General features: G+C 49.8%; 1 protein-coding gene across 1 annotated transcript; it reads right to left on the minus strand.

Moving 5' to 3' along the window:
• Positions 1-10214: 10214 nt before the first annotated feature.
• Positions 10215-11213, minus strand: LOC142000114 (olfactory receptor 52R1-like). The gene has a single exon (XM_074974220.1). The coding sequence runs from the start codon at positions 11211-11213 to the stop codon at positions 10215-10217; it is 999 nt and encodes a 332-aa protein (XP_074830321.1).
• Positions 11214-19890: the final 8677 nt, after the last annotated feature.

The raw sequence follows: 19890 nt of genomic DNA on the forward strand, positions 1-19890 counted from the left end.
GTCTCTGTGCGCTGTACACCACTCCAGTGAGGGGGTGTCCCTGGTAGGGCTTGCACAGGCACAGAGCCACTGAAGAGCTTCCACCCCACAGCCTGGCGGGAGGGGGCAGGGGGCAGGGGGCAGCAGAGGAGGCTGGCTGCTCTCCAGCGCAGAACTAGGAATCGGGTGGTGTGGGGGCGGATAGTTTCCTACTCCGGGCACACTCCCATCCCTCCTCCCACACCTGGCGGAGCTCAGCAAGGCGAAGTACCGGATGGTTATCAAGGAGAGGAGGCTGCCCGCATTTCTGAGAGGGGTTAGATGGTGGGTTCAGGGTCAGGGCCCCGCACGGTGGTGGTGGCGGTGGCAGGTTCGGGTCCTCGCCGCTGCCCGGCCCCGCATGGTGGCAGGTGCGGGGTCCAAGCCCCGCTGATGCCCGGCCTGGCACAGCAGCAGTGGTGTAGTCCCGCTGCCCAGCCCGCACCCCGGATTCCAGTGCTGGCCCCGCTCTGGACGGGGGCGCTTGGCATCGGGGACTGTGGGCGATTTCAGGGTGCGGGGCGCTGTGGTTCTCAGCCTGCAGCCCACTTAACGTATTGTGGGCCACATCTGCGGCGCACAGTGACAAACAGGCTGAGAGCCACTGCTCTGGGTGCGGGAGCTGGCTGTGTGCGCCAGCTGGCTGTTAGCTCTCTGCCAGCCACTCGAGCCCTCTGCTCCGAGCTAGGCCAGCCGGGCCGGGTGACTGTGGATGCACTCCAGGCCCCGAGTCCGTTCAAAGCATTCCCTTGTGGTATCCAGCCCTCGACCCCCGGCTCCAAAGAAATCCCAGACCCTATGGAGCTCTGGGACCCCAGTTTACCAGTTTTCCCTTAGCCCACTGCACCTGTCCCAGGCCCGGCCCTGAGTCCAGATGGAAAACAAAAGGAAATGTATTGAAGGAAGAGAGTTAAATGGCTACGTACAAAACACAGTCAGAAAATGCCACCTAGGGCCAAGGCCTGTGAATAGTCCCCTTTCCTCGCTGATCACAGGTCTTCACTCCAAAGGTTGGTCTCTTGCAGTATTTGCTGGCCCCAGGGAGCCGGGACCCAAACTTTCCCTAGCACCCCGGCTCTGCTAGCTACCTCCTCAGTGAACGGGAGCAGAGTGTCTCCCTCCACCCCGGGACAGACTGAATCAGTCTTTTGTCTTTGTTCACAGACGGGGCCAGCCTCTGTCTGCAGTAACATGCCTTTCTCCTGCCACGTGGCTTCGATGATTATAGCTTGCTTGTGATGGTTTCCACCGGGCTCTCGCCACGTGACTTGCTTTCACTCCAAGGCCATGGGGCCACGATTCTCAACATAGTTACACTAGCCCTGAACTATCAGCCCCGCACACATCTCATAGGGATGTAAGTTAGTTACCAGCTTTCAGCAGTGACCTCACATGCTGCCCTTTATGGAGAAACACCAGCAAAGGGTTATATTAGGTGCAGTGATGTTGTCAGCTCTGAGACAGGAGTTGCTTTGGTCTCCTTCCCCTGGTGAACCTAGTTTAAAGGCCTCCCCCAGTGGAGACAGACTGGGAGGGAGAAATGGTGTCCGGGCAGGAGATGACATTCTCAGTGGTGCTCTGCAGAGACCGTCCCAGGACAGGAGTCAGCGTGGGGTTGGTGATGGGCTCCTGATCTCCCCACTGGGAATTGGATGGCTGGCCGGGCTGGCATTTGGGCGATGCATGTGAAACATCAGCATAGAATCACAGAATCATAGAATATCAGGGTTGGAAGGGACCTCAGGAGGTCATCTAGTCCAACCCCCTGCTCAAAGCAGGATCACTCCCCAACTAAATCATCCCAGCCAGGGCTTTGTCAAGCCTGACCTTAAAAACTTCTAAGGAAGGAGATTCTACCACCTCCCTAGGTAACGCATTCCAGTGCTTCACCACCCTCCTAGTGAAAAAGGTTTTCCTAATATCCAACCTAAATCTCCCCCACTGCAACTTGAGACCATTTTTCCTTGTCCTGTCATCTTCTACCACTGAGAATAGTCTAGAATCATCCTCTTTGGAACCACCTCTCAGGTAGTTGAAAGCAGCTATCAAATCCCCCCTCATTCTTCTCTTCTGCAGACTAAACAATCCCAGTTCCCTCAGCCTCTCCTCATAACTCATGTGTTCCAGACCCCTAATCATTTTTGTTGCCCTTCACTGGACTCTCTCCAATTTTTCCACATCCTTCTTGTCGTGTGGGGCCCAAAACTGGACACAGTACTCCAGATGAGGCCTCACCAGTGTCGAATAGAGGGGAACGATCACGTCCCTCGATCTGCTGGCTATGCCCCTACTTATACATCCCAAAATGCCATTGGCCTTCTTGGCAACAAGGGCACACTGTTGACTCATATCCAGCTTCTCGTCCACTGTCACCCCTAGGTCCTTTTCTGCAGAACTGCTGCCTAGCCATTTGGTCCCTAGTCTGTAGCGGTGCATGGGATTCTTCCATCCTAAGTGCAGGACCCTGCACTTATCCTTGTTGAACCTCATCAGATTTCTTTTGGCCCAATCCTCCAATTTGTCTAGGTCCCTCTGTATCCTATCCCTACCTGCCACCGTATCTACCACTCCTCCTAGTTTAGTATCATCCGCAAATTTGCTGAGAGTGCAATCCACACCATCCTCCAGATCATTTATGAAGATATTGAACAAAACCGGCCCCAGGACCGACCCTTGGGGCACTCCACTTGATACCAGCTGCCATCTAGACATGGAGCCATTGATCACTACCCGTTGAGCCCGCTGCTCCTCCTGCTGCTGAATCTCAATGACATTACTCTGGAGACCCTGAGCAGCAGCACAGCCCATGTGATGGGCACATAACCCCCCGTCCCCAGCCCCTTCAGCCAATGATGGGTTAACAGGAGCCTGAGTGAGCAGTTAGCCTGCCTGGCTGCTCCGGAAGAGGTGTCAGGCTGAGATCAGTAACCACCCCCGCTGGGGAGGAGCTGGGTGGGTCCATGCAGGTCATGTTCAGAGCAGGTGGAACCCCTCTTCTAGGTGGAGAGGTGGAAGAAGGACCCACACATGGGGGAGAGGAGAGGAACCAGCTGCAGGAGGGTCCTAGGGAGGGGGCAGGACTTGAGAGCCATGGCACGTACTGACGGTCTGGCAGAGGACAAAGGGGAAGCAGAGGAGATGCTGAGAGCTGGTGGGATCTCTCCTTTGGACGTCACTGGGTGAAGAGCCTGGCGCTGAAGTAAGACCCCAGGTGGAGCAGGAGACTTTCTGGTCTGTTATCTGGGTTTTAATCCTGGGGAAGGACATGAAGGACAATAATGTCCTGGGCAGGGCTCCAGAGAGATCCAGCTGGAGAGCCAAGTACTGCATTACAGGGGATGGACAACAATGCCTCATGGGGATGCTCTGGTATGGGAGGAACACCACAGCCGGCTTCCCGGCTGCTCTGTGTTGCTGGGCACCACAGAGCAATTGGGATCGCATTGGAGAATGAATCTTTACTATTGTAGGGCCTAGGAGATCCAGGCAGGCCCCTGGACCCCACTGTGCTAGGCGCTGTACAGACCCACAGACCCTGCCCCAAAGGGCTGAAAAGCCAAGTTTAACTGAGCTCAAATCATCTGAAAGCACATGCAATGAACTGTACAATGTTCTCCTTTCTCAGTCCCTTGGTCCCCAGCACAGGAGCCACACAAATTATTTACTAAGGGCTGGATTGTGGCCAACAATGATGCAGCGTGCAGTGGGGAGGTAGGGAATATGGACCCCGCCCCCCCACACACACACAATCCACGGCCTGAAGCCCCTGGGAGCAGCTCTCCAGAAAGGGGGCGTGGAGTTGTTGGAAGCAGACTGACCCAAGGCTCATCCCCCTCACCATGCCAGTGAGTGGATCTGGCAGGCCAAGGGATCAGGGGTCTCTGGGACCTCGCTCAAAGTCTCTGGGTGCACCCAGAGAATTCCTCGCTAGCTAGACTGGGGCTTGAAATACTCGAGTCCCTGGTCCCAGGGGCAAAAGGGGACTCGAGGGGCAAGGCAGCAGCCAACTCTGACCTCTGGGCCTAACACTTAGAATCACTTAAAATCCACCTTTCTGTAGTTAATAGACTTATTTTTATGCTTTGCCTTTACCAGTCAGTTTGTCTAAAGTGCTTGCGGTATAGGAGGGAAGGGATAGCCAACAGAGGGACCTAGAGAAATTAGAGGATTGGGCTAAAAGAAATCTGATGACGTTCAACAAGGACAAATGTAGAGTCCTGCACTTAGGACGGAAGAATCCCATGCATTGCTACAGACTAGGGACCGAATGGCTCTGCAGCAGTTCTGCAGAAAAGGACCTAGGGGCTACAGTGGACGAGAAGCTGGATAAAAGTCAACAGTGTGTCCTTGTTGCCAAGAAGGCTAATGGCATTTTGGGTTGTATAAGTACGAGCATTGCCAGCAGATCGAGGGACGTGATCGTTCATAGAATCATAGAATATCAGGTGTCAAGGTTCCTTCCCCACTCTGAACTCTAGATGTGGGGACCTGCATGAAAGACCCCCTAAGCTTATTTTTACCAACTTAGGTTAAAAACTTGCCCAAGATACAAACTTTGCCTTGTCCTTGAACCGTATGGTGCCACCACCAAGCTTTTTAAACAAAGAACAGGGAAAGAGCCCACTTGGAGATGTCTTTCCCCAAAATATCCCCCCAAGCCCTACACCCCCTTTCCTGCGGAAGGCTTGATAAGAATCCTCACCAATTGGTACAGGTGAACATAGACCCAAACTCTTGGATCTTAAGAACAAACAAAAATCTATCAGATTCTTCAAAGAAGAATTTTAACTAAAGAAAAGGTAAAAGAATCACCTCTGTAAAATCCGGATGGTAAATACCTTACAAAATAATGAGATTCAAAACATAGAGAATCCCTCTAGGCAAAATGTTAGGTTACAAAAAGACACAAAAACAGCAATATACATTCTGGCCAGCACAGCTTATTTTACCTTTAAACCATTAAACATTAAAGGAAATCTAACTCATTTCTAGCTATATTACTTACTAACTTTACAGGAGTTGTAAGGCTGCATTCCTGATCTGTTCCCAGCAAAAGTATCACACAGACAGACAAACCCTTTGTTCACCCCCTTCCTCCAGATTTGAAAGTTTCTTGTCCCCTCATTGGTCATTTGGGGTCAGGTGCCAGCAAGGTTACCTTAGCTTCTTAACCCTTTACAGGTGAAAGGGTTTTGCTTCTGGCCAGGAGGGATTGTGTACTACTGCACACAGAAAGGTGGTTACCCTTCCCTTTTTATTATGTCATCAGGGTTGGAAGGGACCTCAAGAGGTCATCTAGTCCAACCCCCTGCTCAAAGCAGGACCAATCCCCAACTAAATCATTCCAGCCAGGGCTTTTTCAAGCCTGACCTTAAAAACCTCTAAGGAAGAAGATCCCACCACCTCTTTAGGGAACCCATTCCAGTGCTTCACCACCCTCCTAGTGAACTATTGTTTCCTAATATCCAACCTAAGCCTCCCCTACTGCAACTTGAGACCATTACTCCTTGTTCTGTCATCTGGTACTACTGAGAACATTCCCCTCTATTTGACATTGGTGAGGCCTCATCTGGAGTACTGTGTCCAGTTTTGGGCCCCACACTACAAGAAGGATGTGGAAAAATTGGAAAGAGTCCAGCAGAGGGCAGCAAAAATGATTAGGGGACTGGAACACATGAGTTATGAGGAGAGGCTGAGGGAACTGGGATTGTTTAGTCTGCGGAAGAGAAGAATGAGGGGGGATTTGATAGCTGCTTTCAGCTCCCTGAAAGGGGGTTCCAAAGAAGATGGATCTAGACTGTTCTCAGTGGTAGCAGATGACAGAACAAGGAGTAAGGGTCTCAAGTTGCCGGGGGGGAGGTCTAGGTTCCCCTCCATGCTGCATCGTTAACTAGGTGGTCAGAGAAGGTTTACTCTCTGCAGAGATACAGGTGTGATGAACACCTGGCTCTCTGAGTCCTGGGCCCCATTTCCATGAGTCTGAGAAGACAATGGCCACTCCAATTGTCCAGTCATTTGTTACCTAGCAACTAACAACCATGGATGCCCCTCCCCCCCCGCAGGAGGCCAATCGTGTTTGATCAGCTGGAGAACAAAGGACTGAGGAGGGGCCAGGTGGGGGTTGTTAAGTGTGTGCTGCTGGGAGCAGCAGACTCTCCTGAACTGGGACTGAAGAGGGGTCAGAGGGCTCTGGGCTGACCAAAATGGACCACGCTGTAGCTTTCTGTTCTCTCTGCTCCCGCCAAGGGCTTTATACCCTGTGTTCCAGGCATCAAATAAACCCGACTGCTGTTCACAGTGCTGGCTGAAAGTCACTGCAGAGCCTGAAATGGGGAGTGCATTGCTTCCTTTGGGTGTTCGAGTCTCTCTCAGTTGTCCAACCCAGGTGGACTGGCTGAGGGGAGCTCACAGTGGAAAGCGGGGGGCTGAAGGCTCTGAGGTTCAGTCCCAGGAGGCAGTGAAGCCAAGTGGCTGACCACAGTGGGATAATGTGACCTTAAGGGGGCTGCCACACTGAAGGGCTCCTCCCGGGGCTGTTCCGGAGCTGTTCGAAGCACCAGACCTGTGGATCCATGACAGCATGAAGCTGCTTTATTGATGACCTCACTGAGTCATTGACTGACTGGCCCTCTCAGCCTTGGAGCAGGAAAGGCTCAAGCTGGGGGATTTTGCTTTCAGGTCCTCAGAGGCCAGTTCTCAGGGGGAACCCTGCATGCAGGCCTGGAACTCACCATCCCCCCATAGCCAGTCCTGCCCTTTCCCTAGCGGGCTCCAGACAGCTCCCAAAATCCATCCCCCCACTCCTGAGCTCCCAGGGGAGGGCATCTCACTCCCTGAGCAGACTCTGGGTCTGCCTTGTCTTCCCCTCCCTCCCAACTGAATGCACCTCTCTGAGCTACTCACACAGGGAGCCCCAGGGACCTAGGTAAGCTCCGTTGGGGTTACATTTGCTTTGCCCACGGATAGCACCTTCCACCCACAGTTCTGAAATGTTCTATGCACCTTCATGGTGCTACGCTCCCGCTGCGATGCGGGAAAGCATGAGAATCTCCTTTTTCACGGCAGAGGAAACTGAGGCACACACAGGGAACTCGTGATTTTTGAGGGGTCTCCATTTGGGGGGCACTACTTGAGATACCTTCAATGGTGATCTTTTCAGAAACGGCTGAGCAGCCACCCTCTGATGAGGAGTCCTGGGGGCATGTGTGTGTGTGTGTCAAGTTCTGCAGTCGAAGCCAGAGACATCCCACATGATTAGTCACTTTTGAAAATCTTGGATGGAATAACTTGCCCCCAGTCAGCCAAGGAGTCCTTGGTACAGAGAGCCCAGCTCTATGCTGCTTTGGGTATTTCGGCTTCTCAGGGTGTAACGATGCGGCCTCTGGTGAGTTACAACTGAGAGTATCAATTCAGGACAAATTGTTTAGAGCAGGGCAGTTACAGCCCAAGGCTGGGTGGCCTTTATTACTAAGGCAAACCAAACCAGCCAAACAGAGAGGACTTCCGTCTCACCACACTGGCAAACCATAAGTCATACAAGCAATTCCCTTATATACTCCAGTTTCCAAGTATCACCACCAGTGTCACTTCTTGTAGGGATGAATGGTTATGGAAACTGTCAAGGTTCCTTCCCCACTCTGAACTCTAGGGTACAGAGGTGGGGACCTGCATGAAAAACCCCCTTAAGCTTATTTTTACCAGTTTAGGTTAAAACTTCCCCAAGGTACAAACTATTTTACCTTTTGCCCTTGGACTTTATTGCTGCCACCACCAAGCTTGTAACAAATATATAACCGGGAAAGAGCCCACCTGAAAACGTCTTTCCCCCCAAAATCCTCCCCAAACCCTGCACCCCCTTTCCTGGGGAAGGCTAGATAAAAATCCTCACCAATTTGCATAAGTGAACACCGACACAAACCCTTGGATCTTAAGAACAATGAAAAAGCAATCAGGTTCTTAAAAGAAGAATTTTAATTGAAGAAAAAGTAAAAGAATCACCTCTGTAAAATCAGGATGGTAAATACCTTACAGGGTAATCAGATTCAAAACAGAGAGAAAGCCTCTGGGCAAAACCTTAAGTCAAAAAGACACAAAAACAGGAATATCCATTCCATTCAGCACAGCTTATTTTCTCAGCCATTTAAAGGAATCAGAATCTAACGCATCTCTAGCTAGATTACTTACTAAGTTCTAAGACTCCATTCCTGTTCTGTCCCCGACAAAAGCATCACACAGACAGAGAGAACTTTTGTTTCTTCCCTTCCTCCAGCTTTGAAAGTATCTTGTCTCCTCATTGGTCATTTTGGTCAGGTGCCAGCGAGGTTATCCTAGCTTCTTAACCCTTTACAGGTGAAAGGGTTTTTCCTCTGGCCAGAAGGGATTTAAAGGTGTTTACCCTTCCCTTTATATTTATGACAAAAACCAATACTCCAGGAAAAGAAAAAGGGTTCTCCCGATCCCAAAGGACCAAGCCCCAGACCCAGGTCACTATACAAGTCAGATCTTACTGACAAATCACACTGTTGACAATCCTTTAGAATCTAAAATCTAAAGGTTTATTCATAAAAGGAAAGAAATATAGATGAGAGCTAGAATTGGTTAAATAGAATCAATTACACACAGTAATGGCAAAGTTCTTGGTTCAGGCTTGTAGCTGTGATCAAATAAACTGCAGGTTCAAATCAAGTCTCTGGAGTATATCCACAGCTAGGTGGGTCATTCAGTCCTTAGTTCAGAGCTTCAGTTTGTAGCAAAGTCCCTCCAGAAGGAAGAAGCTGGACCGAAGACCATACAGAGATGATGATGCTGCCTTTTATTGTCCTTTTGCCATGTGGCCTGTGCTTTCTTTGTCCCAACCACAAGCCACCCAGCACATGGCATGGAAAAATCGTAGAGTTCTGTCCATAGGCAGGTCCCTGCATGCCTTGCTGAGTCCCAAGGTGTAGCTGCCTTTTTTCAATGGGTTACCATTGATCATGACACAGAAATAAACTCACTTCATCTAACACAAAGCAGAGGAGCAATGCCAGTTCATGGCCAGAGCAATGTGCTGGGGGGCCAGAATTCCCAGTTCCTATTCTCAGCTCTGGCACCGACTCATTGTGTTCTCTTGGGTAAATCACCCCTGCATGGCTCAGTCCATCCATGACATGGGGATAATGCTGCCTAGCAGCCTAGCTAAAGAGCTTCTAGATGTAGTGATCAAAAGCATCATGCAGAGCGTATGTTAGACTGAGCTTCAGCCCCTGGGCAATGGGTGCCCTGTAGCTCCAGATAGGGTGGCGTGGACATGTGTAAATACCCGGCTCATGGCAGATGTGCCATTTATCCTCCTCCCTGTGAGCTACCACGGCCACCCCGGCCTCTGGCCAGCACCCCGCCTTCCCAGCTAACACAGGGGCTGATCCTTCTGCCTCTCTCAGCTGTTGTCCTCCTAGCTTCACACCTGATCCCTTGTCCTGCCCCCGAGGCCTGGCTCAGGGCAAAGGGCTCCCAGTCCTTACCTTGCCAGCTAGAGGCCCCCAGCCAGGAGGAACAAGGGGGAGCTGAAAGCTAAAGAGGTAAGCCACACAATGGTCTCTTCCCTCGGGACTTTGGAGCTGAGCTTTAGGGCCCTCAAGCTGCATGATGCACAGTCTCGCCCGCCTGCTTCAGTTGCTTTTATGCGTCTTCCTGTCTTCCCTCTCCACTCCTGATTGTCCTGTCAGCCCCAGTACTGCATCCACTGCAGGCTACTTGTCAGGCTGAAGCAGCTCCCGTCCCAGACCTGGAGCAGAGGGGGACCTGCTGAAGGCGGGCCATGGTACGGAGGTGGAGATGATGCAGTGAGTGGCTGGGGCTGGGGAGAAGAGCAGTGAGCATCAAGGGTGGGTCTTTGGAGGAAGAGGCAGAACAGCGGCAGGGACTTGCTGGAAGAAGTGGAAAAGGGGCAGGGCCTTGAGGGAATAGGCGGGGCAGGGCGCAGAGCCTCAGGGGTCCAGTTAAAAGCAATTAGAAATGTGGGAACCCTATGAGTTAATGAGTTGTACACAGGCTGATCCCCCAGTCTCTCATGCTCACACAGCACACTAAGGCCAGGAAAAGATTCAATGTTACTTTGACTGTCCAGTCAGTGATTCAGGGAAGAGGGCCCAGCACCATATCACCAGCCAGCTCTGCATGCAGATGGTCTGAGAGCCAGAGTACCAGGGAAAAATTTAGATGTCTTTATGCATAAAGAGCCGGAGCAGCCTGTCCCGGATCTGTTTGGTCCTCACCCCATAGATGATGGGGTTTAGCATGGGGGGCACCAGGAGGTTCAAGTTGCCAATGAGAACACGGAAATGCAGGGCCACATTCTGGCCAGACCGGTATGTGAGGGAGGAGAAGACAGCTGGGATGTAAAACACTAAGATGGAACAGAGATGGGAGCTGCAGGTCCCCAAAGTCTTGAGCCGGGCATCCTTTGTGGGGAGACGGAAGATGGCCCTGAGGATCTGGGTATAGGACAATGCAACTAAAAACATATCCAGACCCATCACACAGAATAGCACAAAGAGGCCGTAGTAACTACTGATGCGGATATCAGCGCAAGCCAGCTTCACCACGGCTATATGTGTGCAGTATGTATCGGGGATGATGTTGGTTTCGCAATATGGCCACTGCCTCGCCAGCAAGGCACAGGGCAGTCCAAGAATGCCACCACGCAGCACCACAGCCAGGCCAATCTTGGCCACCACGGGGTTTGTCAGGATGGTGGAATGTCTCAGGGGATCACAGATGGCCACGTAGCGATCCAAAGCCATGGCCACGAGAATCCCAGACTCCATCACTGAGAAGCCGTGAATGAAGTACATCTGGGTGAGGCAGGCACTGAAATTGATCTCTCTGGAATTGAACCAGAAGATGGTCAGCATTTTGGGCAGCATGGATGTAGACAGGACCAGGTTGCTGACTGCCAGCATGCAGAGGAAATGGTACATGGGGGCACGGAGGCTCAGTTCCCTCTTCACGACAAATAGAACGGTGAAGTTCCCCAAGGTGGCTATGGCATACATGGCACAGAACGGGATGGAGAGCCAGGCATGAGCCCATTCCAGGCCAGGAATGCCCAGCAGGATGAAGGTGGAGGGGTTGGTGAAGTCGGTCGTGTTGGAATCTGCCATGGAGTAGAGGAGAAGGTGTCCAACTCTGATGCAGAACGGTGTCTCCTGCATGTACTGTACATTCCTCTGACTTCCTGTATGTGCCCAGGCTCTAGGGTGATGGTCGCAGTACAAATGCCTGGATGGAGAGACAATGTTAATATGAGACACTACATGCACTACTGGGGGCTGTTATGAAGGGCGAAGTAGATTGGTTACTCCTCACACACTGAAAAAATGACATTTTCAGTATTCAGATAAATGAATTATGAAGAAGTGACCCTAATAATGCCAATTCCACATTTTATGGTGCTCCATGCGAAAATAATTCCCCCATGTCATGGTCTGGGAAACCTTAATAGGCACCAGCAGGAAACACAAGTGTGGATACTGTTTATCCATCATTATTCCTTAAAGCAATGACACCCAGGCTAGAAAGTCCATGCTGTAGGGAGTTCCCCATTCACTTGGCTGCTCAAAATCTAAGACTGAAAAAGAAACAAAGCTTTGAGGAAACATGTACCAGAGGGAAACATCCCAACTAGAACTCACCTCATGGAAAAGACCTGAGGGCCATTGATAGCAACTCCATGGAAACAGTTGCTCATTCACAGCAGTGGCCAAAACAAAGAAAAGGTTCGGATGCCTAAGGAACGGGATGGAGAATAACCTGCTCTGGACACACGCTCAGTTGTGGACACTCAATCTCTATAAAGTGTATAGCAGATAGAAAGGGGATTTCTGAGACAGGCTATGAGAATGGGGGAGGCTGCCTTATGCCGACAGACTGAAAAGTCTGGGACTGTTGAGTATAGAGAAGAGACAAAGAAGGGGGTATATGATTGAGGAGAGGAAAATAAAGAACAAACTGATTACATTCAAATGGACAAACCCAGAACACTTCCCAACCAGTATTATCTATAGACAATGTTTCAAAGGGGCTAATTCCCAAAAGGAGAGGCAAAATATCAATAAAACTGATTGGGAGGGAAAAAATCAAGAAAAAAAATGAGAATGAAAATTTGGAGTTCTTGAAGAAGAGTTTATCAGATTGGCAAAAATCCACCATTCCACTGTCAAGAAAGTAGAGTACTTTGGACAAAACTCCAGTTTACTGACCAAGTGAAGACAGCAATTAGGAGGGACGGGATTGGAAGCAGTATATAACAAATGGGAAAGAGGGAAAATAGAGAGCAAATAATACAAATTGGAATTTATGAAAATTGATAAGGGATGCTAAAAACATCATGGAAAAATCCATGCATGGCAGGTTTCAGGATCACAAAAAGGAGGTTATTAAAGTGTATTAAGAACAAAAGAAATCCTAGAAAAGGTTTAGGCCAATTCTTTGAGGGACAAATGAAGTTTGTTAATTTTGCAGAAAAGGTAGATATCTTCAAGATATACTTGTGTTCTGCATTTGGAAAGAAGCAGAATGAGAAACATATATCACCTAAGATGAGTACCGTGCCCTGCACCTTCTCTCGTACGGGCATACTACACCTATTCCAATTAGTGTTCCAGACTTCCCAGTGTAGTGGGCCCGAGAAGGTTGGGTCCGGGTTGTCTAGTACACTTGGGGGGGGGCTTACTACATTACTTATAGGTTATAATTAGTGGCTGTTCTCTAGGGGGTTGTGCCCCCCTTGATCGTTTCCATATGCAATGTAACACACATATAGTTAACAATACACCAGCTGCTATGGTAATCCACAGCAACACCGAGAGTCCTGACCACAGCAGTATGGTCCAACATCCTGGCCACCACCACAAACACTGCTTCTCCTCCTTTGATAAGGTTAAAATGTTGTCAGCGCCATCCTGTCGTGTGTATTGTAAGTGTGTCCAACTGTTGGCGCTTGCAGCAAGTTGCTCTTGTAATCTTTGTGTACTTTTGTCCATGTTGTGTGTCCATTGAATATCCACAGTGAAATTTGGTATTGTCCAAACCAATTCAACTACTTGGTACGGTATGGGGTAGTAGGTGCTGGTTCGATTGTTTACAACGATTGAGTCCACTGATCCATTGGTGCACCCTAGTCCAGGTGGCAGTGTATAGACGTTCATAATTTGGTCACACACTGGAAGGATTTTGCCTCCTAGGGTTATATTGCAGGATTGCATACATTCCCAACAGAATACACCCTACCCCATATACATTACCCCTAAATGCCCCCCCTTTGCAATAGGCCATTGATCCTGCTCCTCCATAGTCATAGGAGAGGGGCACATCCATATTCCTCCTCTGGATATACAACTGCTTAATGTGATGACAGTCCAGTTTACCCCATTCCATCCCCCCACCTATTCCCTAGTGGCTCCCAACGTGCTCCCCCTTCCCTAGTTACTCCCATGGGGCTCAAGGGAACCACCTTATTTGCATTTCCTTCCCATGGTATCATAGTAACAATTACACAAGAACTGTCCCCACAGGTCGGGGATGTTATTTTCCGGGTAGATGGGTATGTTTTTGCAATTGTGGATAAATATGGGCTAGCCTCCTGATTTAATACTGAAGGCCATTGTTCTGACCAAGCATCTCTCATAATATTCATTAACATTATTAACTGAGCATTTTGAATACCTATGCACACTTCTCCCCATGTTAGTCTTCTGAAGCCATCCCCTACCCATGTCACCAGGTCCCCTGCCCAGTGAGTTAACTGCAAGTTTACCTCGACTGTGTCCTCCACCCTGTGGCAACTGCCGATACTTGCTGTGCCATTAATTCATTAATTTGTTGTTGAAATTTCACATTTTGGCTTACTAATTGTTTGGTTACCCACTCGTCCCCCAGATTCCATGTGCCCAGCACAGTGTTCCCCTCTTCCCACGATCCCCTTTTCCGACGACAATTCCAGGTGTGTCCCCTCACCCACCCATTGAATTGTTGTTTCAGTCCTTTTATGTACATACTACCATTAGGATGGATTTGGTCCACCCACCATGCCTTGGGGCGTCCCAACCCTGGAATAGAGTGAAAGGACACATCAAAAAGTGCTGGCTGCACCTGCTCCCACAATGGCTCCCAGACATTTGCTCGTCGGGGAATATTCTCGGCTCCAGGCTGTGGCCACTTTAAATTTGGATTCTTCCAACTTGGCATCCATATCACCTGTAGGGTTACATTCTGTAAAATGAAAAGGAGGACTTGTGGCACCTTAGAGACTAACCAATTTATTTGAGCATGAGCTTTCGTGAGCTACAGCTCACTTCATCGGATGCATACTGTTTCCACAGTATGCATCCGATGAAGTGAGCTGTAGCTCACGAAAGCTCATGCTCAAATAAATTGGTTAGTCTCTAAGGTGCCACAAGTCCTCCTTTTCTTTTTGCGAATACAGACTAACACGGCTGTTACTCTGAATTCTGTAAAATGGTTAACTCATCGTACACCCAGCGTCCCAAAGGGGATTTTACACCCAATGTAATATGTACGTCACAATCACACCTTCGGGGATTATCTTCCATGGAAGTGGCATTGTGGTTACATATGGTAACATCACACCCTAAATGTGGGGCGCTATTTTCCCCAGAGGGTTCATTTGCTCCAGGAGACCAGAGGGTTATATTCTTTGGACCCTCCGTAACAAACCACATAGCTGGGTAACTGTGTTTTCCACTATCATTAATCATGGCAGCACCCAGGGAGTACCATGCAATATTTCCTGATACATTTGATATTCTCCACCTGGTTGGGATTCCCCCATCTAATCCATAAACCATATACCGACACTGCCAAATTCCTGCTGGAGTATTAGTGATACATCTTTCTATGGGGAGATTCTCATAGTCTTCATTAGCTTTATTACCACAGGTTGCATGTGTAGCCGTCCATGTGTTTCCTCCTTTTGACACTTCACATCGTGGGATCTGAATAGAATTTGTAAATGTGACAATTGTGATTAGCACTAGTAATTGTTCCATCCAGGGCCAGGGAATTTTCATCCTTTTCGAATTAACCTGTAATACACACACAACAAAATTTACACGTCCCCTTTCCCAATCCCCTGTTTGTACCTTTTTATTTGCGTGCAGTGAACCCACTCCCGTCCTCCATTCTCTGTACCCAGTAATAGCAGACTGGGCCCTAATTGGTCAAGGACAAGATAGGGGCCCTTCCATTTAGGAGCCGGGAATGGATGGTGTTGACCTGGAATCTTGTCCATCACTAGATCTCCCAGCGTGGATAGATCACGCTCCCCAGGCAGGTCATACCATGCTTTGACTCTTACTGCTCCTTGCTTGTCTCGCCAGGCCACCGCCTGCTGTACTTGTTTTACATGTTCGATTAAAGTTAAAATCCATTCTTGTGTTAAGCCATGTGTAGTGACTTCCCCAGGTACTGGGGTAAGTAGATTTTCCCATCGTTCCATAGGCCTTCCCATGAGAGCTTCATATGGAGAAAATCCTGTGCCCTTTGATTCTCGGGCCCTTATTCTCATTAAGACAAAGGGCAGTAACTGTGACCAGTTTTTTCCTCCCATTTCCACTCCCTTTTAGCTCACTTTTAATGGTGCGGTTCATGCGTCCCACCTGCCCCGCAGCCTGGGGGTGACAAGCAATATGGAACAACTGTGTGATTCGAGTGAGGGCTGATAGCTCCCCTAACAGATCTGACCGAAAAGCAGCCTCTTGGTCTGAGTCAATCACCTTTGGGACCCCCCAGCGAGTGAATACCTCATTTACCAGTATTGCAGCAGTTACCCGGGCACTTTGATACTTTGTGGGGAAAGCTTCCACCCACCTGCTGAAAGCATCCACTACCACCAACATGAATCAGTTTTTCCTGTGATCGGGTGGTAGGGGTCCTGTGTAGTCAATTTGTATTCTTTCCCATTGTCCCCTGTCTCATTAATTCTCCCCTTAGCATCTTGTGAGGTGGCTGTGCCTGGCACAGTCCAAACAACGTTCCAGATGTGATTTTAAATCAGCTGCCATTCCTGGCCACCAGCACAACCTTTTTAAAGTTTCCAGTGCCTCCTCAAACCCGGGGTGTCCCCCTGTCAAGTTTCCATGTACCCAGCTTAAGAAAGCCATCCGGCTTCCCTGGGGGCACAGCATGACTGGTCCCTCAGTTGTTAAGACACACCAAATCCCTTCCATTAGTTCCACCTTTGGCACATGCCTGTCCCCAAGTTTCATGATGCCTTCCAGTCCTGGGTCAGATTCCTGCAACTCTCAAATTCGCCCTCCCCGGTCTGTCTCCACCCCGCTTCTTGTTATCACTGCTACAGGCACTCTCTCTTCTGGCTCCCAGGGCCATGGGGGTGCCTCTGTTGCAGCCCGCCTGGCCTCTACATCAGCCAGATTATTGCCTTTGCTTAGGGGTCCTGTTTTCTTGTGTGCCTTTACCTTTACCACATTGATCCGTGTAAAACAGTGACTCAGCTCCTCCACTCGCTTCCACCGGGTAGCATGCTTGATTGTGGAGCCATCTGTTGCCCTGACATGATTATCTGCCCACCATCTCAGCATTAATGTGGCCCCACGAAATACATCATCTGAATCTACCACCACCCAACATTCTGGCTCAAATTTGGGATCCACTTCATTTAAAGCTGTTAGCAAGGCTGCCAGTTCTGCCTCCTGAGCTGACCTTGCTTCTAGTGAGAAACCAGTGGTGCTGACTGTCTCATTGCCTCGGATTCCCACAACAGCTAAGCCTGCAGTTTTCCGTCCCCCTTGATACCTACAACTTCCATCCAAAAACCACACCCGTGTCCCCTCCTTTACCTGATTGGGGTTAGCCGCCTGAAACACCTGACGTTGGGTTTTACCTGGGCTGGCTTCACATTGGTGTGGGGTGCCAGCCAGATGTAATCCAGCTACCCAGACTATGGGTTCCTTTAACACCTCTGCTTTAATGTTTTCTGCCTGTAGAGCCAGCAACCATTGGGCAGTACGCTGCCCACTCACTGGTCCCTGTAAGACAGTGTGCATATGTAACAGCCGCAGGGGTCATGATGAGATCGGATTATTACTTTCTGCTTTCCCGGGAGGTACTTGGATTTCCCTGCCCCCCAGTAGGTGCACAAGACCTTTTCACACCATCCATACTTCAGTTCCACAGCACTCAAAAGTTCAGAGGCAAAGGCCACAGGTCGGTCCTTTGCTCCATACTCCTGTGTTAATGCACACCCTGGTAGTGTCCGATACCAAAGGGTACAGATAAAAGAATTTCTCCCCATCTGGGGAGGCCAGCACTGGAGCACTGGCCAGGTTTTCCTTTAGCACTCTCACTGCCTCAGAAAGAAAAGGAGTACTTGTGGCACCTTAGAGACTAACCAATTTATTTGAGCATAAGCTTTCGTGAGCTACAGCTCACTTCATCGGATGCATAAAGTGGAAAGTACAGCGAGGAGATTTTATATACACACTTTCCACTTTATGCATCCGATGAAGTGAGCTGTAGCTCACGAAAGCTTATGCTCAAATAAATTGGTTAGTCTCTAAGGTGCCACAAGTCCTCCTTTTGTTTTTGCAAATACAGACTAACACGGCTGCTACTCTGATCACTGCCTCAGGACACTCTTCTGACCATTCCCAAGTTGAGGCTCGGGTTAGGTCAAATAGAGGCTGGGCTATGTCTGCATAATTGCCCACAAAATCCCTGCAAAATCCAGTTAGACCCAGAAAACTTTGCAAGCTTTTAACATCCGTAGGCAGTGGCAGGGACTGGATCAGTGGCACCCGTCCCTTATCAATTTCCCTTCCCAATTTCTACTCCTAAGTAGGTCACTCTTGTCTGTCCCAGCTGAGCCTTTTTCCCATTGACCTTCAATCCTGCTCTTGCCAAAGCTTGCAGGACCTACTGGGTTAGTTCCCCCTCTTCCTCCTCTGTCCCTGACATTAGCAACAGGTCGTCTACATATTGTATGCACCTTGCTGAATCCACCCCCTCCAGAGCCTGTCTCATGTATCTGTGAAAAATTGCAGGGGAGTCCCGATATCCCTGGGGTAGGACTGTCCAGCAGAATTGTCTGCCCTCCCATGTGAATGCAGTGTTATACTGACACGAGGTAGCTAGTGGCAGAGACCAAAACCCATTCGCTATGTCCAAAACAGTGAAAATTCGGAATTGGGGTCCAATACGGGCCAACATTTCAGGGTATGCTGCCACCACTGAGGCTGGCGAATTGGCCAGAGCATTTAGTGCCCTGTAATCCACAGTGAGGCGCCAGGTACCGTTTGGCTTCCTCACGGGCCACACAGCAGCATTACAAGGGGATGCAACTGCCCGAATCAGTCCCCTCTGTTCCAACTCCCCAATAGTTTCCCCCACCTCTGCCAATGCCTCCCGAGGAATAGGGTACTGTTTCTGTGGAGGAGGGTCCCCTCCCTCCATCAGTACCTCCATGCTGCCCCTACCACAATCCAGGTTATCCTTCGCCCACACAGGGATGTGTTCCCACCCAGCTGGGGGTGGTGGGAGGGCATGTGCCGCTTTAATGGTCATAGTGGCTATCCCCATGGGAATGGTATAGCCCTGACCGTCCTGCGTTTGCCCCAGTAAACACACCCAATTGGCTAAATCCAGTACAAGTCCCAGTTTGTGTAAATCTCCTGCCCCCAACAGATTAAGCATATCATTACAACCCCACATAATCTCCCCTTCCCCCCAGATTCCTTCCATTTGTCCCCGCCTCAGGGTTAACTGTGTCTCCCCTCCCGTTGCCCCTACAATTGTCACAGTCCCTTCTGAGGGTCTCCCCTGCCCCCATGTGGTTAAACTGATGGCTGCTTCAGTGTCTATCAAAAAATCCCCATGGGACTCCCTTCGATTGCCCCCTGGAGCGTGGGGCGAACAGATGCATCCCATCCTAAACTGAGAACATAGACAGGACGCCTCCCAGGGCACCCCTAAGTTGCAGCACCCACCTCTGTCCCTCCCACTGGTTCACGGGGGGACCGGGGGTCCTGGCACCAAAGACATTCCTGTCTCCACGCAAAATTGTGTGTCTGGCATTTCAGGCAGTCCCAGTCCCTTGGCCTCCGGGGCCACTTTCCCCCTGATCTGGTATCATAGAATCATAGAATATCAGGGTTGGAAGGGATCTCAGGAGGTCATCTAGTCCAACCCCCTGCTCAAGGCAGGACCAATCCCCAATCAAATCATCCCAGCCAAGGCTTTGTCAAGCCTGACCTTAAAAACTTCCAAGGAAGGAGAGTCTACCACCTCCCTAGGTAACGCATTCCAGTGTTTCACCACCCTCCTAGTGAAAAAGTTTTTCCTAATATCCAACCTAAATCTCCCCCACTGCAACTTGAGACCATTACTCCTTGTCCTGTCATCTTCTACCACTGAGAATAGTCTAGAACCATCCTCTTTGGAACCACCTCTCAGGTAGTTGAAAGCAGCTATCAAATCCCCCCTCATTCTTCTCTTCTGCAGACTAAATAATCCCAGTTCCCTCAGCCTCTCCTCATAAGTCATGTGTTCCAGACCCCTAATCATTTTTGTTGCCCTTCGCTGGACTCTCTCCAATTTATCCACATCCTTCTTGTAGTGTGGGGCCCAAAACTGGACACAGTACTCCAGATGAGGCCTCACCAATGTCGAATAGAGGGGAACGATCATGTCCCTCGATCTGCTCGCTATGCCCCTACTTATACATCCCAAAATGCCATTGGCCTTCTTGGCAACAAGGGCACACTGCTGACTCATATCCAGCTTCTCGTCCACTGTAACCCTTAGGTCCTTTTCCGCAGAACTGCTGCCTAGCCATTCGGTCCCTAGTCTGTAGCT

Source organism: Natator depressus, chromosome 1 (genome assembly GCF_965152275.1).
Source record: "Natator depressus isolate rNatDep1 chromosome 1, rNatDep2.hap1, whole genome shotgun sequence".
NCBI classification, from domain to species: domain Eukaryota; kingdom Metazoa; phylum Chordata; order Testudines; family Cheloniidae; genus Natator; species Natator depressus.

Coding starts and splice junctions, on each gene's coding strand:
- LOC142000114 (XM_074974220.1), bottom strand. CDS start 11,213: ATGCAGGAGACACCGTTCTGCATCAGAGTTGGACACCTTCTCCTCTAC.